Raw genomic sequence first — 24,586 nt, forward strand, 5'->3', positions numbered from 1 at the left:
TATTTTATGACTTCAGGCTGGTGGGATGGGGAAGAAGAGGCCAAAGGAACAAAACTAACAACATGGAAAGAAGACCAAAAACTGAAATCACTTGACAAGGTGGGGTTTTTTTAAGATTAACAGAAACTCAGATTTGGTAGAGTTTATTCTTTTCCACGACAAAATGCTCTTTGGGCCTACATGGAACATGATGGATCTCTGCCAAGTAAGCCAGAGCACCCTGCCTTGCTCCAGAGACGAACATCCCAACCACATCCAGGGTTTTTTTCACTCAGTTGTCCTGATTGACCTGATTGACTCCATGCTAACAAACACAGTTTTTCCTGTGCATAAGCACTTGATATTCAATCTGCATTAGGAAAAAAAAAACCAAGGAATGTGGGAAAGATAAGGCTGAATTCAGAACACGCAGCAGCAGGGGGGAATTGACTCTTGCTGGTAACATCACGGTCTTCACCCAGGGCAGTGCAGATGTGCAAACCTGGAGGTTTCCAAGGCAGACACAGCAAGCAAGGACCACATGCAACTAATAGATGGACCACACTCTTCTATAAACACCACAGGAAAAAAAGGAAAGGGGGTTGTGCAGACAAAATGAAATAAAAATGACTAGGCAAGCTGCCTAAACAAGGTGGCGTTTATATAGGATGGGGGTCCTCAGCTGAGAACACTCTGCTCTTTTATTTGCTCTCGTATGGTGTGTGGTGCATAAACACCGGCTGACGTGACCGCGGGCTCCCCGCGAGCGAGTGGGGTAACTTCCCTTTGGCAGAGAAGGATTAGTGTGTGCTGACTCTGTCAAAAGGAAATCGGGGCGACCTCTGCTTCCCCCCCGCTGCTCCTGCCATCCCGGTGGCAGCAGGGCTTACGCTGTAGCTTGCAGTGTTTACATTGCTGGCCCCAGATCTCTTTCTGTGTCTGCAGAGCTACAGCAGAGGCAGAAATTGAGCCTAATTCTCTCACAGCAAATGAGAGTCCTTTCCTCTTCACAGCATTTAGCGTTTCACATTCTCATGTACTGCAAACAACCACTGAAGACAGGGGAAAATTACAGCTCCAGAGGAAGTCTGCACGATTAGCTGAGGGGATCCAACTTCCAGACAGCTAGGGCTTAACAGAGAGAAATGCCACCCATTAAGCCAAAATCGTAAAGAGTGTCCCAGGGGTCTTACGAGACAGGCCAGCTAGGCTCAGGAATCGCATCCAGCCAGTGCAAAGTGCCACGACTCAAGGTGTTTGTCATTAAGAGTCACAGCTATGAGAAACGCACAGATTTACTGAGGACTAAGTCAACACAAGGGACGTTCCAGGCGTGTAACACCAGCAGTTATGGTGGCTACAGACAGGAGTAGACTGTAGTTGCATCAAGGAAACATTTGCCAAAATAGTTTTGAAGCGAGCAGTCCAAACAACCTCCCTACTGTTTACACCAGCGCTCTCCCAAATGTGGCTCCTTCGTTAGTAAATCGAATCTTGCTTTAATAAATTAAAGCACATTTCCACTTTGTTCTGCTAGCCATCGCAAGAACAGAAAAGGTGAATTCAGTGCTGTGGCTCCTCCCGGGAATGTCCGATCCTGGAACAACATCGACAACCTGGCGAGGGCTTGGGAAACACTCAGGCATCATCTCCCAGCCTTCACTTGTACACCCTCCCTGGAGTACTCCTCAAGTGCTTTCCATGCATAAATAAACTAAGGTAGGATGAACTTCAAATAGGCCTCGCCCTATGCAGTCAAATAAGCTAGGGAAAATGTATGCTTGATTTGTAATATTTACATTTCAAGCAATGAAATTTTTTGTTTTGATACATGCTGGAATTACTAACAAGACTGCAAACTGGCTAGGTGCATTTTATACATTGCTTTGTAGCATGAAACACTGCTGGGTGACTTTATTCAGGGACCAGACAGGCCCTAGAAAACTCAGGTTATGGCAGCATAGCTAAAAAATGTTCTCCCACCTACCAGTTTAGTTTAATCCATCCACTTGCTACCTATCAAGGCCAAAGATTCACATTTTGGAACTGCAGTCGGGCTAGGCCCTGGCTATGCTTTTTGGTTACTTGTCATTCTCAGTCAGTCACTGCTGTAATCTTATTTATTTGCAGTCGTGCTATTGAAGCAATGATGTATTTTCAAGAGATTACTATGTACAAATGAAAGAACGTGGGGTTTTTTTTCCTCAATGGTCACCAATTAGAGAACAAAAGTGACATATGCAAGGCAATAAATAATCTGTATTTATACAAATTAACCTTGAATTTGTTTGTTTCATAGTTTGCAGTCTGGAAACATGACCACTTGCAGTAGGCTAACTTCATTGATTTCTGTTACTCAGATAAGCACGCCACAAAAAAAGTCTGAGGTGAGGTAGTAGCTTTTATTAGGCCAACAAACAGGAGTCGGAAAAACAACAAAGCAACTTATCAGCCAGCCTAATAAAAGACATTACCTCTCCTGCAAACCCTGCATTACCTCCCATTACAAACCCTGCCTTGCTTATATCACGGCAGCAGCTTCACTGCCCAAATCTTTCTCATCCTAACAATTACATTTTACATTTGCTGGAAGTCAGAGACTTCCAGCCTCAGTTTATAATTGACTTTTGTAACTAAACAGGATTTTCAGTGCAGAAGGGCAAAGAAAGCACAGGAACACCAGTACTGGAAACAAAGCTTGTGTAATTTTGCCAGCGTGGGCATTGGATCTGCAAGTTCCTCCACCCCCACATGCTGCAATCCCGGCATCTGCGGAGAATCCCCAGCAGCAGAACGATGGGCCTTGGGACCAAATTACCTCCCAGCTGACACTGCCCAGAATTACCATCGCTAGTGTGGGTGGGTCTGTATCCCAAATAACTGATCCGAGAGACGAGCTGGCTCCCTTGCAGGCGCACAGGATTCCTCAGGGACTCCTGAGAGGCGGCAGCAGCAGCAAGCTCCTGAAGTGGCTGAAAGCCATTTTTCATTCCACATTCACTGTCAGGGCACTGAATTAGGGGAGCGTTTTCTGCAAGGCTGGACGAATAATTGTATCCCATGGATCACCAGACGAACAGGTAATGTATAGCCATGGGGCAGTGTAGGGATACCCAGGAGAGTTTAGGGAAGCAGAAGTTTCCCTGGAGCATCCTGAAGTCTGGAGAGGACTAATAAACTGCTTCCAGGAAACAAGCACATTGAGGTGTGCAACTCTGCCTTGTTAACTGCACCGTAAACCTACCCACACGCACAGACATCCGGCCCTTTCTAAGCACCCTTGTTGTTAAGAGGAGCTCAGGCATCCCCAGTGAGCTTCTTGTTGAGACAGAAATGCAGGGAAATACTCATTAATTTCTTTTCTAGCCTATTTTTGTTTAGAGTAGCCACACAACTCCTCCTCACTGCCTCAAGGCGATGACAAAAGCCAAAGCCAGAATTACACACAAATTAGGCTCAGCCTCACCCCTCCGGCAGGACAGGGCTCTGCGTTCAGCCTTTCCAGCTAAACCGCTCCCCTGCCTGCCTCTCCCAGCACAGCCTCCAGCGCCGGGGCTGCGACTGAGCCCAGCTCCACATGTGTCGATCCTGGTGCAAAGCACACGCTTGGCCCAACAGTCCGAACTTGGGGGTCAGGGTCCTCTCCTCTGCCACCCTCACTGCTTGCTCTGCATCCACCTCCGCTGCCAGGACTTTGGTTGACTTCCAACAGGCAGCGACGGACCCGAACCACCAACAGCTGGGAGCCTGTCTCAAGGAAAACACTAGCAGAGGTAATCCACCCCTGGAAAAAAGCATCCTTAATTCAGTTTAACCACAAACAGCTGACATAGAGCCACCGTCATTCTGCAGAGGAACCATCACGCCGGCAACCAGGGTGGTTTGGCTGATTGACTTTCAGGAAAGTTAATTTGGATTCACTTTTGTGTGTACTCATGTAGACGCACTCTATGCTATTCTTTAGCTACACCACAACAGAGTGGCAGCGGCCAGGTTCATTGCTCCATGGTACTGTAAATAAATGCTAAATTTGTGTTTTAATAGTATCAGGCAGGCAGCAGCTGCTGTTGAATGTGCAGCAGATTGCTATTGCTCTCAGGGCTCTCATCAGGGAAGGTACTGGATAGCCTTACGATATTATTGTCTGGCAACAAGCATTTTCTTTCATAAACACCACCTAAAAAAAGAAAAAAAAAAAAAACAAACAAGTTTTATGTTGCAAAGAGATGACAAAAAGGCTTTCCTGTACCCCTGCTCTGGGCACCAGGCTATCAAATTTTTATGTGAGGGGAAAATAAGACATTACACTATCTTCTGAAAGAGCATGTTAGAGAAATGGAAGGCAGGATACAGAAATAAATGTATAATTCGTGGCTTGTGAGAGCCTTGAGGCAAGATCTTTCGGACTTGCTAATTGCTTTGCTGAGAAGCAGGCCAGAAGCCATAATAATGCCTCCTACACCTAGGCAAATACATGCATAAAGCTGGTGTAACATCCACCTAGGGGCTTCCACATCACCCCTAGTGCACAGATATGCTGCTGGTCCACCTGACAACATGCCAACCAAGGAAAACTGCATGGAATATCAAGCTGATCTGAGGATCTGGATCTAATTCTGGTATGTATTTCTGTATATTCAGGTTTTTGGATTGCAGGCAGGTATATTTATATAAACTGCCTGCAGCCATACTTGGAGGCCATAGCCCTTGGAAGACCCTCGCCACGTGCTCAGAGCCTTAGCACGCAACTCTGTGCACGTGAGACTGGCAGAGATGAGCAGCCCCTCCGCTGCAGCAGCCTGACTTAGCCTCACTGAGCTCAACAGCAAAAAATTCAGTGGGTGCAAGATCAGATCCCAGTTGCAGACAAAGATATTAATATGACAAGTAGGGAGGATGAAGGCAAGCGTAACAGCTTATAGTTACAGAGGTTTGTGCATGTGTATAATTTGGTGGATCTAAGTCATGAACAAAGCAGGAAAATATCTTTTAGCTTCCTATGCCGTAACCACCTCCTCCTCCCTGTCCCCAGAGAACACCCTTGGATTTTCTCATCCCAGCAGGCAAAATCATAGGCTTTTATCTACCTACATGTTCAAGGCTCCCTGATTCACATTCTCTAGTTTCAGAAAACGCTATTCCAGCCAACTCTCTGATAATATCCTGCTGACCGCCGCCAGCCACTGCTGCTTCCACCTCGTTAGACCCCACCAAAAGTTAGCCTCAAGGAGCTAAGAAAGGCTTCCCTATTGCTGTTTCCAATTTGCTACTGAATCCAGTTAGAGTCATTCACTGTGTCTGAAGAGAGATGGACTTGCCTCTAAAGCAGAGGGATCAGTCGCCTTCCTGCTTCGCCAGCTTCTCCAGCTCCAGCCCCTCTGGAGCAGTCTTCCTCTTGCTGTCCTGTTGTGACCATCTTCTCCTGCAGCGTCCTTAGAGAAGTCTAACCCCTCGACTGATACTCTGCATCCCTTTCACAACACATCAGAAAGAATCTCTTTTTAAGCTCGCTATTTCCCTTTGGTATTGTTTACTGATATATCAAAATTACCTTAAAAAAATCTTTAATAAAATGCAGATCACTATCTTCCAGAAAGCAGCGTATCTCCATGAGGTTGCAGAAGTACAACTACTGAAAGTGTAAGAAAACAGAATCTGTCGCTTAATTGTACTGTGCTGTCATACTACATTCATGAACATACTGAAGCAGATTAAATTTTTACTGTTAATATTCTTATTTACTTACTTAAAGATGTTCCATCTATTTCTCAAGGTCAAGAATCTGAAAAAGCAGAAGGACTTGAGAGAGATTAAGAAAAAATAAGATGGTTAAAGGTCCCTGGGTTTGATCAGCTTAATCTGGAAACCATCAGTACTGGCTTGTGAAACTCAGTAGTATAAATGAAGTTACCAATTATATGATAGGGGAATAAAATTTCAGAGCAAGGAAAACAGCCTTCTTGTGATATTTCAAATCACATGATGGTGAAGAGACAGACTGCTTTGCAACACCTTCTATATAAGAATCTTAACTATTTATCTGTAAATATAAAAGGCCTTACAATGAAGGCAGAAGAATTTAAAGAGCAATTCAAACATCGGTGGAGAAGTACAATGAAGATGAGGATCCCCAGACTTAGTCCAGACTCAAAATTCCAATGCCTAGCTCTGAAGGTGAATAACCTCTAAGCTACTTTATAATTGAGAAGCAACATGACTCAAACCAAGCTGCAGCCCATTCAATGGGCAACTCTCACCTATACCACTTTAAATCTACCTATACCATTTTAATTCTAGCAATGTTCTGTCCTTTATACACTCTCTGATTTAGGTTTTGATGTCTGCAAGGGGCATACAAGGAATTCACAATTTCCCCAAGACCAGGGGTTTACAGTTCAAATAAGCAAACTAAAGCCAAAGCATAGGAAAGGGAAAGTGAGAACAACAGAAAAAGGTCACTTAATCTTGTGAGTTCCACCTTTAATAAATTTTGATAGCTCCCACATTGGAAGCAAGGTAAATAAGCATTAGCAATAAGTACTGTTTGGTGTTGATTTATTTTGTTCTGTGACCTACCCATTTAGTCCAAGAGAGAGAAGTCATTAAAAACAGAATGGGTCTATTGCAATTGCAACACAAAGGGCAGTCTTTCACTTCATACAAAGAATACTAGCACAGATGGTGAATCAACATTTTGCAGGAAAATCCATGTGCTTCCACATTAATGAGACACGGGTTAGCAGAACACAGTATTATACGCTGTCGTCATTATGTCAGAAGTGATTTGTTGTCCAAGCTTAGGTATCCAGATGGTACCAAAAATACTCCAAACTTTCTATAAGCACAAAGCTTTCACTATAATTAAAAAATTGTTTCAGAAAATATACTGGTTTCTCTGAGTATTCCCAGTTCACTTTTAACTGCTGAATATGCCCTGTCTTTTGCTTGCAGTGGTTTAACAAGGAGGATGCACATGCACCAGAAAACCTCAAAAGGCAGAGCTGGGGAGTGATAGCACAGGAGAGGGGAGCTGTGCAGGACCATCACATTCCCAAAGTGCAAAGAAGAAGGAACAGGGAAGCCAAGAGCTATGTGGTGCTTCCCTGGTGAATACGTCAGCAAGGTCTTCAGAAAGGACCTGGTCTCTGGAAAGCATGTCCACACACCTGCATGCAGGATGTCACCGAAGCAAAACTAGGGAACTACGTGAGCCATGTTCATAGTGTTAAAAATAGCTCGAGCTAGGAGTGGTGACTGCTTCTGATTCAGATCAGGTTCAACCCCCACCCTCCGTGACAGGGTTTATCCATATCAGAGCCAAAGCAATTGGACTTTATAACTAAATCCCATTATTAACACACTTTCACTTCTGATAGGAGCCTCAAAAATCTTCATAAAAAGCTCACAGTGAAATAATTGCTTTCTTTTCACTTCACCCTAGCAGACTCCCACAGGTTTGACTGTATTTTTTCTCTTCCAAGTAAATTGTACAGCCTCTCTTAAAAGGCTCACCTTTAAAAAGCAGCCTAGAAAATACCAGGCTAAATTTGACATGTTTTTCCCTATGTTTCAAAGCCAGGGAAGGATTCTTCTGGAAGAAGATGACACCTTTTCTACTCAAGTAGATTGAAAATCTGCTGCATAAAAAAATGGGGGGGAAACAAGAAAGAGAGAAGGAAAGAAAGAAAAAATAAAGGAATAAACTGCTGGGAGAGTATGTGGGTGGCAGGATTCAGTCTTTAATCTGACAGGTGTATGTCAGCACTTCTCCACAAATATACCTATAAGGAAGGGATCTCATTGTTTTCCTCTTTGCATTGCTATAGGTTTGTACTGTTTTTCTAATGATACCTCTTATTTTTAGGTTAGCTTCCTGCCAGTCGCTTTGCCTGATGTCCAAAAAGCTAACAGGTTAACAAAGCAAGAAAAGTTAACACCTTTCTTCATCAATGCATTTGACCTTCTAAGTGTCTCAAGCAGATCTGTCTTGAAATTAAAAATCATATTGTCAACCATGCAACAGGCAACGCGGTCAAAAGAGAGATTTACAGGCTGGTAACTAGGGAGCAGGCAGAGGAGGCGGCTGCTCAGCTGATGGATATAAATAGTAAAATCCTAGTCGACAGGATATTATTGTTCTTTGGGGTTCCCAAAGAAGCCTTAAGCAATGGATCAGCTCCTACGCACATGCTGATCACAAGTCAGCACCCGTGTGCAGTGGGGAGGGAACTTCCCCTGCCCAGGGAAGTCTCGAGGCTATTTCATAAGTTACCAGGTCTCGGCACTTCCCATGCTCCAGTGGGAAGAGAGATTGAGAAAGCGGGGGGAAAGGGCTCAGCAAAGCACCTGTCATCTATTCATTCCTTTACATATTAATAACTCATCTCTAAGAATCATGAGACTAAATAGCAATGCTCTCCTCTGCCGATGCCATGAAGCCAAGCCTAGATGGAGATCACCAGACAAAGAGCTTGAGAAACTGGGAAAAGAAAACAAAGAAGAAAAAGAGTCTTCCAGGAGCAGGTCTGAATGGCTTATTTATCAAGCTGTAACTCCACAAGACACCGGATGCAACTGGCTTCAAGTCAAGACAGCTTACACTCTCAGGTATCGCAGAGCTTCCATTATAAACCACATTTCAAGGTGAGGCAATTAATTGCCTCATTCCTCTATGACCTTTGCAGAAAGGAAAAACAGAATGTGATTGCTCTCCTATTTCTAATTTTGTTTCTGTTAACTCTCTGACTTCCTTCTCTGGCAGAACATATCCTTATAACCACCCAGGGCAGACAGACATCTTCAGGAAGATATCTCTCTACATTCATGCAGGATTAATGTGTCTCATCGCTGCTGTAAGCAAGCTCTCCCTTGGTCTTCCTCTCTACCCCGCTGAGCTCTTTCAGACCCATGCACAAGGGAGACAGAGTTTCAGAACAGAAGATATAGCACTGCTCTCTGTTAAAATAACATTTGGGTGATTCTAAGAACTGAAGAGTATGATTTGACAGCAAGTTCAGCCTGGGATAAAATTTAATCTGATTCATTTATGCATGTAAATGGAAAGCTTTTATTAGCATACATTCCTCAAAGAAAACAAATTATAGTTCCTGGACATGTTCACCATGAATTACCCTCTTCCAGCTTCTCGTAGCAAGTTTTCTTCCTTCCCCAGCTCCACTTTATCTTCCTTCTAGCAACATACTCAAACCAAAGCAAACAAAACTCCTGGAACAAACTCAGTGAACTGAAAGCATAGTAAGAAGAGGCAGAGGGAGCACAGCTGATTTGGATCTTGACTAATTCCAAAGCACTTGGAGAAAAAAAGGTTTTACCTGAAGATGGTAAAACAGTAACTCATAAAGATGATCAACATGAGACTTCAAAAATACATCCTCACAAATAGGGAGAAGTAGATAAAAGCAGGCTGATTCCATTCCACAAACATTTTGTTCTTTGTGCATTAAAAAAAAAAAAACCTAAACGAAGCTAAAATGAAATCTGATTGCACTCAGTTAGCCTTCACACCAGCTGTGGTGCACTGGAGAGAACACCAACAAGCACGAGCAAACCCAGAGGGAAGCTGCCTGCCGCCAAACACGGGAACACCACATGCTGGGACGAAAGATGGGTTGGTAGCTTCACGTGAATTATCAAGTTGTAAAAGTTTACGATAGATAAGGCAGCATATATGTATTACAGTTCATGTGAATTGTTAGATGACATTGTTAGCTTTTGCTGTCAGATGGTGAAGGAGGGGAAAAGAAGGTGTGAAGAGAAGAATTTGGTCAGGTAGTTACAATCATCACCTTGGAAAGAGAAGACCAAGGTTCAAGGCCTGCTCCACCAAAACTTTCCATGTTCACACGCAGAAAAGTATCTCATTAGGCTGTCTGGATAACTTTGAAATAAATCCTCTGGCTTTCATGTGCCAGATCCCCAACTCTAACATAGGGGTGTCATCTAGAGAAACACATCAAAACCATGAGACACTCAAATACTCAAAGAATAGAAATAAATCCCTGCTAGAATGTGGTAAGAACACATTTCAATTTTAGTCAACGCAAACACAAAGCAGTGGGAAAGAAAGCCTACGTGCATCAATATTATCTGAGTACCAGAACTCAAGCTTGAGCCCTCTCTGTAAAACCACAGTTATTAAATGCTATTTCCACATCCAGAGCAGCCCCATCCTTCCGTAAGGATGCAGCGTGCAAGAACATACACGTGTAGCAGGACCAGCGAGCTAAAATGAAGTGGGCAGCCCACGCCAATCTTTTTGTCATGTGGACATCACGTTAGCACATTAAGCTTTGTTTTCCATGCAGCTCCTGAGAGGCAGCCTGTGTTTAGGCTCCAAAACTGATCATTAGTGTGATAAATGAAATGAACGGAAACTTTGGCTCGTTCAGCCTGAACTGCAGCAGCTCTGCCGTCAGTCACTCTTCGTAAGTTTCGGTTCATTAGTGAAATGAGAATGTAAGACGTCAAGTGAACATTCAGTTCATAATTAAGTGCCTGAGTGACAAAGCTGTCTGCTGGCTTGCGTGACGCAACATAGGGGTCTCATCTGAGCTTGCTGTAGGCATCCAGACCACCTCTGCAACTGGCTTTCACCATCAGTCTCAGCATACAAGTGAAAGACTCAACATGCACGAAAAAAATTTGCTCTAGAGCCAGCTGTGGGATAGATAATGAAAACATGCTTAGCTCCCCCTCCCCGCCATTAAAGTCAAGGATTTGAAAGGTACCCAAGATCTGGCCAGCTGAAACAAACACTGAATTTAACTGGCTGCGTTCATCGGTTTCAAAATAGTCTTGAGAGACAGATGGGTATCAGCTTTCCAGAGCTCAGCGGCTACATCTGGATCTCTCGGCACCTGAGGACAGCCCCTCTCGGTGAGGCCCGGGACTGGACGGGGCGGGAAGCCTGCGCTGCCCTTCTCCTGCAGGCACAGGCCACCGTCACCAGGGTCACAACCGCTTCCTGGCCTCCGACTAGTCACGACGGTGCAACCTTCAAGTGCTTAAAATAAACTCATGATGAGTGATACTGTCAACTGCAGCATTACAGACAAAGGATTTCATAGCATCCCTTAGCTGTATTAGCAACCAAAACACGGTGCTTCCTCTTGATACACACAGTTTGTGAAGACAATTAAACCTCCTATCTTCTTTGACCCTTCTGATAAACACGCACGTTTTAAAGTTTTCAAAGGCTAACACTGAATACATCAAAAAGACTGCCTACCTTCAAGAGAAGAAATGCAGCTTAGCCAGCAAAAATTCATACTCTGTCTTCTTTCAGCCAAGGCCAATAATTGTATTAACTTCTGGAAGAAGGCTGAGCACAAGTTCTTTTTAACTAACGTTAGGTCCCTTGAAAACAGAAACAGAAGACTCATGCAAGAGTCCCTATAACTTCAAATCACTCCTTGTCTGTATCCATGGAGATCTTTAAAAAAAAAAAAGACAAAAAAAACCTGACAGTAACAGGAACTCAATGTTGTTCAGTGGCATTAATCATCAGGGCTGGGATGTCCCCTACCCAGCGTGGAACCTGAGAACACGGACAGGGACCGAATGCTTCCCAGCTACTCTGAAGAGTACCTGCTGGAATCACTCAGGATTTGTACCAGAAATAGGCCTACCGAGTACCTCGTCAAAAAGGGAGAGTCAGTGGGAATTTTGTCTCTGAAAGCTTGCCTTCTCATTTGGGCAGGATTTTTATGATTCACCAATTTTAAGCATCACATGAAGGTGCTGGCCGCAGTCCCTCCTGCGCTATCATTAGGTTTCCGAGGACCACGCTCTTCCCCATTTGCCTACTTCTGTTTGCATTGTTACTCTCCCTGGGCAAACAGCCCAGACAGATTTATGTTTCTTTCCTTACATATATCCCAGACAATAAGTCTGAAGTGGACATTTCATACTACGTTATTTATAAATACTGTATCTTTATTAAGTTATAACTGCAGCTCATGTTTATCTTATCTTGAACATCAGCAAGAGCCAGAAAGCTTTAATCACGTGTCCAGACACAGTCTCATGAAGGGTCAGTTTTTAACAAAGTTATCTTCGTTGGCATTGCTCTCATTTGTCACGGTGCCAAGACTCTCTTGCCCTTCCCATTTCTCACTGAGCCAAGAGATAACCTGCCCTTAGTTGTGAACTACTCTGACTGCATAGGAAAACGCCTATTGACATACATTAGAGGGTTCTTTGCAAAGACTGAAACTAAATGGCAAAGTACTTCTATCATTAGTGCGCAACAGAAGGACAGCCCGTGCATGCAACCAGTCCCTGTGCTTTGGCAGCAACTCAGAGCTTCAGCTGGAGTCCCATGAAATGGAGAGTTCAGGCTGTGATACAGCTCTCACAACATATGAATAATGCATGGACGCCTGATCATTGAGGGATTTATTGTACTGTTATTTGGATTTCTTTAAGAAAACATAGGAAAACCAGGATGGAAGAATAAAAATGTAGCTTACCATAAACTTGAGAGTTATGAGGCACTAGCAACATTAGTGCATGTCAGAGACCTTTCACAGGTTTCAGAAGGACTAATGAATTACCTGGAGGGCCAGGTCCAAAACAGTTAAGACCTACCATGTTACCATTAACGGTGATGGGAAGCTGGGTGGGGAGGGAAAAAAATGCATGTAGACAATTTATTTGAAGTTCATTTTCTCCCCTGTCTTCCTGGTGCAACATAAAAAAATGCTTTCTTTTAAGGGCTCTTTGTTAACCTGGAGCCTGCAACTGCTGTGCCACTGTGGGCAACCACTGCTTGAGAGAGTTTCAGTCCCTCCGAGGGACCATCCCAGGTGCAAGACCTAGATCTGAGCTTCCACGTAAGTCTGGCTAAAACATGGAGCACCTGCACTGGGGGTCCCAGTATAAGAACAGGAGTACTGTGATGGAGGTTAATTAGACACTTGAGACTTGTTTCACAAGCAGGTAACTACAAGAGTCTCCAACCCAACCCAAACATGAAACAGAAAACTGAGAAGTCCAGTTGCTGAAAAAGCCATAAACCAGCAGTACAGACAACCAGAATATGGTTTACTGCCTTCAGACAAGATTTGGTCTTCTACTTAAAATCCCCGTGCACATGAAGGCACTGGTGCTGCAATCTGATCCAGCTGGGCCATTTGTTGCGTATGAGTAGAGCATCCCTGACTTTAGCAGGGCTCTGGATGGACTTAGATGTACGGAGCATCACCAGAGTGAGCAAGGCAGCACCGCAGCCTGCGCGATCTGCGCTGCAGGGCTGGGGTCTGGCCCGTGTGTAAATCTAAACACGCCACTAAACAGCTGTGTTTCCTGGTAATGGACACTGCGCAAGAGCAGAGGCTTCTTTACCCAGCTTGGGACGCTACAAAATGCACTCATCCCCGGTCTTAACTAGGATAGGATGAAGATCCAAAGGGATACATGCATTAAAGACAACAAGGACTGCAATATAAATGTTTCTGTTTTAAATTAATCCTGTGGCACATATTTAGTGAGCATTTATTTTGTAAACAACTAGAATTATACTACCAAAAGAGAAAAACATTGACATTTCTGTAATGAAGCAATCAACAACACTGGTCTAGAAAGGTCTCATTTCTGACTAGAAATAGCAAAAGATGCTAACATAGAAAGTATAAAAAATAGGGTAACTCATTGTTCATAGATTCACTGGATCTGAATTACACTGATATATATCAGAAGTAACTTTCAAGATACTACAGCATAAAATATGTTTTTATATATGTCTGAATTTGTGGAAAATAACAGAATCCCTCGAAGTATTACACTATTTCGAACAAATATGTCTTGAATCATGCCACTGAATTAAGTAATGAGCATAGAGATGAGTGTTATCTTTTAAGTTTTTGATAACATCTTTTCAGATTCAGTGGGATTTCTGGTTTTAGAAAGAAATCCTCTCTGCTTGCAGGTCACACGTCCACAGGCATTCGTAGACATCCAGGCTGTTGCTAATACGAGCCTCCTTAGAAGATGCCAATTTAAATTTGTGTTTGTGGCTATAAAGCCTCAAACTACAGCTAAAACACAGCCCAGGCGTTTGCACAGAAATATGCAGCAATTATAATGAAGTAAAATCCATCCTGCAATCCTCCACCTACAATGCCTGTATTTAACTGGTTGGGGAGAGATAAAAATAGAACAGCAGGTAAAGAGACATGTAGAAAAAGACACTAAAAGGTACTGTGATGCCCTTCACCACCCCAGCACTGACACAGATGTGACTACTTATCTGGTAATTTCTTCTCCTGAATACATAATTTTGAGAAGCTTTTTGACTTCTACACGACAAGACAGATAACATTTGGCTCTTCCCCTTCAGATATATGCCCTTAACAATCATTCTGCGATAACAGTAAGTTTAAACAGCACAGGACACAAACAAATAATGTTTAAATGGACACTGACAAGCCAAAATTCCCAAAGTTGCTTCTTCTAGTCTAACAGAAAGCTGTCTTTAAAACCGAAAAAGGAAACAAAGTCATTACTTCGTAATGTTTTCAAAGTAAATGCTACAAATACGTCAGGATGCAGGTAACATAACCTTGAAATTGTCTTTAGGAGAAAGAACATTTTTTGAATTTCTGTCCAAGCTGAGCGGACAAAACAAAAAAAACAAGCAGGAGAAACTATGAGAAGTACATTGTATTTTTAAATTGGCATTAGCTTTAAGACAGTGTTTTGAAGAGTGTCATTTTTAAACTCATGCCATTCAACTTCAGGCAAGTGATACGGTCTGAGATGTCACCAGCTCTCCCAACACTGAGGCTAGTCAGTGCTTTAACAGCTCGCCAGGGAAAGAAAGAGGTGATGTGGGCGAGCGACAGCAGATCAACCCCATGCCTTGAGTCAGGTCCATGCTTGGATGTCAAACACAAACAGTCTCTTATGATGAAGTGTTAATACGCGGGTGTAAGAGTTCATTTGACTGCGGAGCTACTGGGCATGATTTGAATTTGGTGTAATTTCATCCATGCAATGGGACAGAGAGCCCAGACTTCTAATTTGTTAAGAGAAATTAGACATTGACCTTGTTAAAACTGCATGCTGAAACATGCAGTCTGTACTTTGTCTTACCTGTCATTGCTCCTTTATTTCACTGCCAGGGTTTCCTACATCTGGAGCAGGTAAGTCTTCCTTCCACCACTGACAAATACTGTCAGGTATGAGTGCCCCTGTGGAGACCATCTCCACCAGAAGACTTGTGTTTCCAGCATGATCTTTGGTTTCTTATACCTGGATCTGAATCTTTATTTTGGGGATTCGCATTTATAACTCTCAGGCCTATTTAACTTCACTTTTATATGGCATAGGATCGCTTCATGGTTCTACAGGGCTTTGTCTAAGGTTCTCCAGGCAACGTAATCTTTCCAAATGTCACCTTAATCTACAAGGAACCCCACTGAAATGAACATGTCTACAGGCAGAATGAAATCCTGCTGAATATGGGGACAAATTATGGAAGAGTTAAAGTCATGAACAGTTACAGCACCTTACCGTTTGTCAGAACAAATGGATACATTAAAAAAGGTTGCCTTCCATTTATAAAATTTCCATGAGTTTGAAAGGCACGTCAAACTATAGCAAACAGGCTGAATGCTGCTGTAACTTGTAATTAAAAAAAGAATGACTACTCTCTGTAGTTCAGTGCAACAGTCATAAGAATTATGCTTCATACATAAATGGATAAACAAAAATACAGAGAGAAAAAATTTCAGGAGTTCCTGACTGACTATGAGCACCTGCCTTTGGATGTCCATCAGAGTTGCATAAGCCCCCCAAAGTAAAGATATGAAGATACTCTCACTGACAGAGTTAACTATTATTAGTTAAGGACCCATACTACCTCTTAAGACATAGACTTCAGGATCTGTTATCTCAGAGGAAGCTGAGGTTCCTATCAGTAACAACTATAGTTACCACCGTCTAAAGTTTATAAAAGTCTAGGTCTTAACAATCCAAACGGGACGACAAGCAAAATCAGAGAGCACTGTGAGTTTATGACTCCGTGATTCACCCAAAGGTACAAAGTAGGGCACGGATGGGGAGCCAGTGGGTCTGGTATTGCTCAGTTTCTTTCTTTCAGCCTGTCATCACTAGTTTTTGCATTATTTCTGACAACACTACAGTATATTACCGTGTAGCCCTCCAAATACGTTTGAAGGCCATGCAACCCTCAGCAGAGCAAGCCTGCGACTCAGGAAAGTATTTAAATCTACTAAAATCAAGGAATAAACATCTATGGATTTCTGTGGCTGTGACCCTGGGTGAGTAGTGAAATGACGAGTACCAGGACTTTGGGCTGCCTGTCTAGTCCTCAGATAGAAGAATGGTAGACTTCTACCATCCCAGCCCATGTGTTCTATTTTATACATATATATGAAATGAACTTTCAAATCATAATTATTTTAAAATGGTGGTAGCAGCACTTGCTTGCCAGAGATGGACAAAACATTTGACTGCACAAGTATTCATCTCCAGATATTTCATTCCACGGAATGTAAGGAAAGATACGTACTACTAAATATACGCTCAGAGTACTGCAAAGCACAGGACCAAAATATCATCCAAAAGAGAATAATTCCTGCTGAGGAGGTTGCCTCTTTCTAGTGAGTGCAATTCACCACATAAGAGAATATATTTTTGATTATCCTAAATCAAACTTCCAGTAGGGAAGATTTTAAAATATTCTTGTGTTGTAACAAAATGTTCCCGCTGGTGTTGTAATGAAAGAAAGAGGAAAAAAAAAAAAAACATCTCCTGGCAGGAAATTAATTATTAAGCATTCCTTTGGTTGATGATGTGCTCCTACATTCTGTGTGGGCTTTCCATTTTTCTCTTTCGGTACGAGGAGAAATTCACTATGAGAGTATACAAACAGAACAAAGAGCAAAAGAATATTAGTTTATTAAATGCATTTAGAAACTGAACAGACCTGGAGTGAGGAACTCGATTTGTGCATCACCACACCTGGTGCTTATTCTCTCTTCACATTCCCCTCGCCTCGTCTCCATCAGATTGTCACTTTTGCTTCTGTTCTCTGAAATTACCTCTGTTGAGAACGGAAGCAGTGCGCCTGGCTTTTAGCATCACTTACCTGCAACAGCTTTGAACTATCACTTCCTTCATTGAAAAAATAAGATTGAAAATCTCAGATCTTGATGGAAAGGGAAAATAAAAACCCATCATCCTATGCCTATGTCTAAATATCCAGACGTAATTCCGTTTTTAAAACCACCCTTTTTTTTCCCCCATGTCCCGTCAGTTTAGCAAATTTCAGCCCTGGCTGCCAGTTTTAGTCTCCCTGAGAAAAAGCCAAAAACCCCACGCATGCCGTAATTTTACCCATCAGTTACATGACAGAATATACAGTTCGGAGGCTACCTCTGCATCCCACACGTGCACCTAGAACAACTCCTGAATTCGGTTGGATCATACCACTGCAAAAGCACCCCTGTGAGAGCAGACACTTCCCAGTAACCAGCATCCTGGATCCCTCCTGGATGTGGAGCTACCGATCTAGAGAGGGAAGATGCAACAGACTGAAACAGCATATGCCATCTTCAAATAGTATTTTACGTCAGCAGTGCTCTGTAGCTTAGCTAAGACATAACGACGAACTTTCAAGAGAAATGAAGAATTTTAGCTTTTAAAAAAGGAGGCAGAAAGGGTATGGAAAACTGCTATACAGCAGATGGCTATATGATGCCTGCAGAAACTTTTATACCAGGTGTGCTGTTCAGGTGGTAGTGGTACCATTTCTCATGGTCATCACCACTTGGGCTCATCTCCTTGGGCTCTTCCATCAGCTGCTGGGCAGGATGGCTCACACGCAGCACGACTGTAATGCCTCTATCTGCCTTCCAGACCTGAAAGACCTCGTATTTGGCTGGCTCTGTGTATCAAGCAGAAGGTGGTCAGTCCCCATCTCTGCACGCAGACATGCCAGTGTTTTCATGTGTTGTTCATATCTGGAAATATTTAGCTGCTGCCTCCTGTCCGCTCCTTACAACGTACTCCCTCTTGGGTCTATATTCATATCATGGGGTCCCCAGAGACCAGGAAGCACCTTCACACATGTAAAATGTCTCATTGAAAGGAAGCATTCTGGAACAAGGCAGACCATCAGCTTCATAGCACCTACCCTAAACGCAGCTGGTCTTGCAAGACAGCGCTGCAGGAGCGGAAGACGCGGCAGCAGGCGGGGACCCTCGCCCCCCGAGGTCCTTCACGTGGCCCTGAGCAGCGGGGCCCTGCAGGAGCTCTGCTGGCGCTGCTGGAAACTCTGCATCATCCTCTGCTAGTTTTTCATCCTAGACTCATGACCATCTAGCACATCAAAACTGTTATTGATTCTGCAGCTTAGATACAATGATACCAGCAGTGATTCAGATAGCATTGTTTTGTGAGGAGAGAATGAATTTTGAATTCTAAAGTGGGAGCAGGTTTAATTACTACATATGAACACAGAGCATATGCTGCCATTTTACAAGAAACTATCCTGAAGAGAAGCAACATGCTTTGCCACTGAGCTCCTGAGTGACAAAAATCACACTCTCCCGAGTATCAGACTTGCAATCTGCAAAATGTTTTTCATCTCCAGAAGATAATGTGAGAACTATGTGTTACAAATCATATATACCGTAAGTCATAGATAAAATCACTTGCTTTGGAGCAGCACCTTAGAACAAATGCCTTTTCTCCCCTCTAACAGCCCACACCAGGCATAAAACTTCTTAAAACCCTATTTAGTAGTGCAAGCAAGGTGACAATACATCTCTCAAAATTCCTCTTGTATAGTAAGAAGGGAACAGGCGGGTTTTTTAATGAACATAATGTTATTCAAAGGAATTTGCCCTGTAGGATGACATTCTCCTACAGGACTATAGGAATTTTAGAGAAGGCTGTGTGCATCTGTATACATGCATTTTAAGTTCCAGAAAGGGAAATGAGTTTAACTCCTTCTTACACAAACGATTGAGAGGCAAAATTAGAAACGTTATTCTTTTTAAGAACCGATTTCTTTTCTATTCCTTCTCAAAAAATGTCCATGAATTAACAGTTAAACCTGGTTTAATCGCTACAGTTTTGAGCAACAAGAGATCAGATGCAGGCCATCCGTGCTAACACACAGAAGCAAGAGAGACAGGCCCAGGAGTCAGAAATGTAGAATTACACTGTAATGAGAGACTATCAAAACCCAAGGGAGCTCAACCTGGAATCAACAGCCTTAGCTGTACTCAAAAAGTGAATTTCAGAGGTTAGGATGACGCAGGTCAAAACGTTGTGAGGTGACCTCATCAGCAGCCACCTGCATTAATACAACATCAGAGCTAAAAAAATTAGCTAATTTGGGTCTCTTTCCTGACAAATTATACATCTTGTATAATCAAGCCAAACCAAAACTAATTCCCAGCAACTGCACTGCCTCTGCCAGTACACCATGCTTTGATATCATTATGCATAAACAGGAAGAGATAATGACCTATAATTCAAGTCTATTAATTTACGGAACATGAAGATACATGGCAGTATAATGCAAGCTGTCGCTTAAGAATGGTATGTTACATTAAACGAATTGTTCTCCCATAAGCCACTACTGCTTCTCCTTCTTTCATCAGTTCTTGCTGCCCTTGCCAATCACGAAGAGTTAGCTGGCGAGGAGCAAACGCAACTCTGGAGGAGCTGCTACGCCGATACCGAACTACATTCGAACCTAGGTATTTGCACGCTTTCTGCCAGCACAGCCTGTGGCGGAACAGGAGAGCATCTCGCGGATGATTTATCCCAAAGCCCTGCCCATGTTTATTCAAGAGTAGCTTACGAGAAGGTAGATTAAATGGAGCGCTCCGACAGCCATCGGCTTTCCTTCAGAGCGTGCTGATGCGGCCCTAGAGCCGTGCCCGACGCGGCCGAGCACCGCCAGCTCTGCAGGTGGGAGCGGAGGGCGGGCTCTGCCCCGCAGCGTGCGGGGCCTTTGCGGCCCCCCGGGGAGAGCCCAAGCCCCCGCCACCCGCAGGCGCAGGGCGAGAGCCCCGGCACCGCTCGCTCCGCGCCGCCCGGCCGGCGAGGGCCACCCGAGGGGCGGCGAGGTGAGCCGGAGCCCGCAGCCCCCTCCCCGCCGGCCCTCAGGCGGGGCAGTGGTCCCGGGGCGGGGACGCCGGCTGTGCCGCCCCCCGCCCCCCAGCGCCCGCGGAGCCCCCGCGCCCCGTCCCGCCCGCGGGGCCCGGTGCCGCTCGGGGGAAGCTCGGGGGAAAAGCTCTGGGGAAGCTCTGGCCCCGCCGTCCCCCGCCTGGGCTGCCCCCGCCCCGGGGAGCCGGGGGAGCCGGCAGCGGGCGGCCCGGGGGGCGGGCGGGGGAGCCCGCGGCAGCCCCGCGCCGGGGCACGGGGAGAGGCGGAGGAGGAAGGACCGGCACAGGGAGGAAGGGGAGGAAGGGGAGCGGGGCGGAGGGAGGGGTGTCTCCGGGGGTGCTGGTTTACCTTGCAGGTTCTGCACTCGGATGTCGCTGATGTGCCCGATGAGCTCCTCCCGCTGGAACCAGTCCCACTCCTGCCCGGCCATGGGGGCCGGGGCCGGGGCGCGGTGAGGGGGGGGGCGGCGGCGGGAGCCGGCGGCACCGCCACCACCACCACCGCCGCCTTCACCGGCACCGACGGCGGGCGCGGAGCGGAGCGGAGCGGGGGGGCGGCCCCTCTCCGCGCCGCGCTGCGCCCCGCCCCGCGGCCCTCCCCTCCCCTCCCCTCCCCTCCCGCCCGGCCGCCTCCCTCCGCCCGGCCGGGGGCGGCGGGGCCCTGGCGCGCAGCGGGGCGGAGCGGGGCGCGGGCCGGGCCGTGCCCCCCGCCCGCTTCTCCCCTCCCCTCCCCTCCCCTCCCCTCCCCGGCAGCGGGGCTCCCGCACCGCCTGCCCGGAGAGCGGCGTGGGCGGCAGCACCCCCCCGCTGCGGCCGCCCCCCCCCGGGCGCAGGCGGGTCCGGCCCCGCCGCCGCGGAGCCCCCCGCCACCCCGGCCCGGCCCGGCGGCAGCGCCTGCCCCGCCGCACCGCGCCCGTCCCGCCGGGGCGGCCGGTGGGCGCTCTGAACAAACGCGGGTCGCTTGCCAGGGCGGCAAGGGGGGCTGCAGCCAGCGCCGAGCTGTTGCCCGCTTTCTCTGTGCTGAGCCTGGGCACGGGAGGAGCGTCCTCCCCTGGGGCGAATGTCAGGCGTCCCCGGCAGGAAAGGAAGCAGAAAGTAGGGACGGCAGAGGGGTTTTCCTCGTGGAGATGAAATAAGCGCCACTATAAATTAAAACACTAATACGCCGTTTGCGCACTCATTTAGCCTGCTCCTGCTAGTCTATTTAGCCTGTCAGATTTCCTTGCTGGTGAATTTTCACATGGAATATCTTCATTTGCACCATTTTCCATCAAAATCAGGCCGTAATTGTTACCAAGGCTCTTCAGTATCACCAAGATCTGCGCTCTACAAAGCTGGTGAACAGCATGAGCGTTTCTTTCACGTACAAGGCATTTCATTACAATATACCACTATTTGTACTTTTGTGCCTGTTTTCTTTTCAAAGCATGAAGACTCTATAATGTAAACAGCAAATTTTGACATGATCCAGTCAGACCAGTATAGCATCATTAGTTAGACTAGCAAAAGAGACAAACCAAGATCCACGAAGTTCAATATAAACAAACTGGGATCTAGAGATTGTGGCTCTTTCAAGTTGGAAGTGTTTATGTGATCCCAAGTAAACGCTTACTCCACACAACCAGTTGTTTCACCCAGCTCAGGAATGCAGCGCTCTTCCCACAGCCCGCTCCAGCGATTTCTCTATTACGACTCAAAATCAGATGGAGATGGTGAGAACGCAAAGTCATCCATAAAGCATCTAACAGGTGAACTATTTGTCACCGCTATGACACACTATCCCAAAATCTGGTCTCCAAGAGTCTGGGGCGGTCTTCAGCTGTTTACATACCAAGGTTTGAAAGTTTTGCACAAATGTGAAGACATGAATGCCATGACGAAGAGTTTATAAACCTGAATGCAAGGAGCAGAAGAAACAGCTTGTGAAAAGGAAAATGCCTCTGAACTCAGGCAGATTTGCACAAATCGCAATGCAGGGCTTTGGCTTCGTTTTCGGCTGGGAGGACCTGTTTTTTCCAGGAGTTATCCGAGTGGGCTGAATGCATCAGTGCCACATTTAGCGGTGGAGCTGGAAACTGAGCCGGTGTAGCTGTAGGAAACGCAGGTGAACGACTTCACAGCAGCGGTGAAATATTGTCTGCAAGGGACAGCTGGAGGTCCCTAGTCCGTGCTGCTGCTCGAAGCAGGGCTACTGCCAATGGCTGGGGACCACTGAGGCTTTGTCTCATCATGTGTGGGCACCCTCCAGGAGCTGGTGTTTTGTCAGCTCTCTGGATACCCTGTCCCAGTCTGCACTGGCCTGCTCGTGAGACCTCCCAGTGGCCGCTTGCTACGGTCAGTGTGCCAGCTGGGGAAAGGGAGTTGGTATGAGATGCAGGTAAATGAACAAGGAGAAGTGGAACAATCTGCAACCTTCAGCAGCAGAATCATAGAATCATTTAGGTTGGAAAAGACCTTTAAGATCATCGTGTCCAACCATTAACCTAACACTGCCAAGTCCAGCATTAAACGATGTCCTTAAGTACCACATCTACACGTCTTTTATATACCTCCAGGGATGGGACTCAACCACTTCCCTGGGCAGCCTGTTCCAATGCTTGACAACCCTTTCCATGAAGAAATTTTTCCTAATAGCCAATCTAAACCTCCCCTGATGCAGTTTGAGGCCATTTCCTCTCATCCTATCACTTGTTACCTGGGAGAAGAGACCAACACCCACCTCGCTACAACCTCCTTTCAGGTAGTTGTAGAGAGCGATAAGGTCTCCGCTCAGCCTCCTCTTCTCCAGACTAAACAACCCCAGTTCCCTCAGCTGCTCCTCATAAGGCCTGTGCTCCAGACCCTTCACCAGCTTTTTTGCCCTTCTCTGGACATGCTCCAGCACCTCAATGCCTTTCTTGTATTGAGGGGCCCAAAACTGGACGCAGTATTCCAGGTGTGGCCTCACCAGGGCCGAGTACAGGGGGACAATCACCTCCCTGCTCCTGCTGGCCACACTATTCCTGATACAGAAGGTGGACACTGAGGTGCAGCAGAAGGAGCAAAGGTCAGAGGAAGCAATCCTGTAACTCCTCGCTGCCAGCCCCACAAGACACGTGATGTTACAGCTGTGATTCATTGCTCTCTGCACATTTCTCTGGGGCCGATTACTGCCATCATCTTGCTCCTCACCCCTGTGCGAGAGGTGCTCAGCTCCGCTATCATGGTGGCTGAGGGTGCAGCCCTGGTGCCTCCGACATCTCCGGGTCTGCCGAGTAGCTGCATTTGACCTGCACAGTCTGGGTTTCAGGGTTAGGCTGGGTTTAAGGTGTTGTAAATTATTAACATTGTGGGCACAGGGAAGTTAAAACTTCCACTTAGGGAGAGGAGAAAGGCATCAAACCAGGAAAGCACCTGCTCTGTGCAGCCCCGTCCTCTGAAGGCAAAATGGCACTGGCTCGTGTGGTCCAGCACGCAGCACAGGCTGGGACTGCCCGCTCTCCCTGTGCCGATGGGAGGCGAGAGCATCAACGCTGCAGGCTGCCCTTCTCCTGCCGGTCAGTCAGGCGGGACCTCAGCCTTGTCCTGGGGTCCAGGCCCATCTGGCATGTTTGGCCACTCCAGTTTCTAGCCCAGGCACATCAATATAAGCTGATCAACCTCATCTTACATTAATGTGCTGGGCTGTGAGCTACTGTGAATGAAAACTCTGGTCCAGTTTCACAGCAGGTGTGCAGCTCTATCCAGGGAGGCAGCAGCCGTGTCGCCTGTGTTTGTCCATCCGAGACTTTCAGATAGCTCTTCAGCACCTTCCCCAAACCAACTTTGTGGTTAGCAGAAGCCCTCATAGGTACGACCTCCTCTGAGATGGTTGTAAAAGAAGTTGCAATATATGCAGAACTAAGTGCTCCAAAATGAAAAGCTAAGCCTCTAAAATTGTTAGGACACTAAAAAATACTGAGATCAAAAGGGGCATCCTTTATAAAAGTTTTTCTTTAAGTTTTTATGTTCTTCCCTGCAACCATGTGGTCTATGAATCAGCTCAAGAAGAAAGTATGAAATCTGAGATTCTCACATAAAGCCAGAACTCCAAACGTTATGTTACTTGTCATAAAATCTGTAAATGTTTGTGGGAAATTATCTGTGAAAATAATATATGCCTTCTAAGAAGTAACTGATTATATACAGTGAGGAGTAAAGAACTTCTCTTAAACAAAAAGTGACTTCAGATTTTATTATTAAAGTTGACTTGCCTTTTGATGTTTCTATTCCTTGATAGAAGAACAATTCTATAAATGAAAAAGCAGGTTACATTTAATTAAGTCCCTTGGCTCAGACTTGTTACTTAGGGCAACGCTGTAAACACTTGGCAGAGACTCTGAACTATAATAACAGGTTTATTAAAAAAAGATTTTCGTCACATATGAGAAGGCAGGGAGTCTAATAGGAAGTTCATGGGG

The 24,586-nt window shown here is 45.7% G+C and overlaps 1 protein-coding gene across 1 annotated transcript in view; it reads right to left on the minus strand.

The window, feature by feature from the left end:
- The window catches only part of CLMN (calmin), a 72,819-nt gene extending 52,241 nt beyond the window's left edge, over positions 1 to 20,578 (minus strand). The window contains exon 1 of the mRNA XM_075713015.1: positions 20,497 to 20,578. Within this exon, the coding sequence (XP_075569130.1) occupies positions 20,497 to 20,578 (82 nt within the window). The remainder of the gene's footprint in view (positions 1 to 20,496) is intronic.
- Positions 20,579 to 24,586: the final 4,008 nt, after the last annotated feature.

This window comes from Pelecanus crispus, chromosome 6 (assembly GCF_030463565.1).
Source record: "Pelecanus crispus isolate bPelCri1 chromosome 6, bPelCri1.pri, whole genome shotgun sequence".
Classification (NCBI taxonomy): Eukaryota; Metazoa; Chordata; class Aves; order Pelecaniformes; family Pelecanidae; genus Pelecanus; species Pelecanus crispus.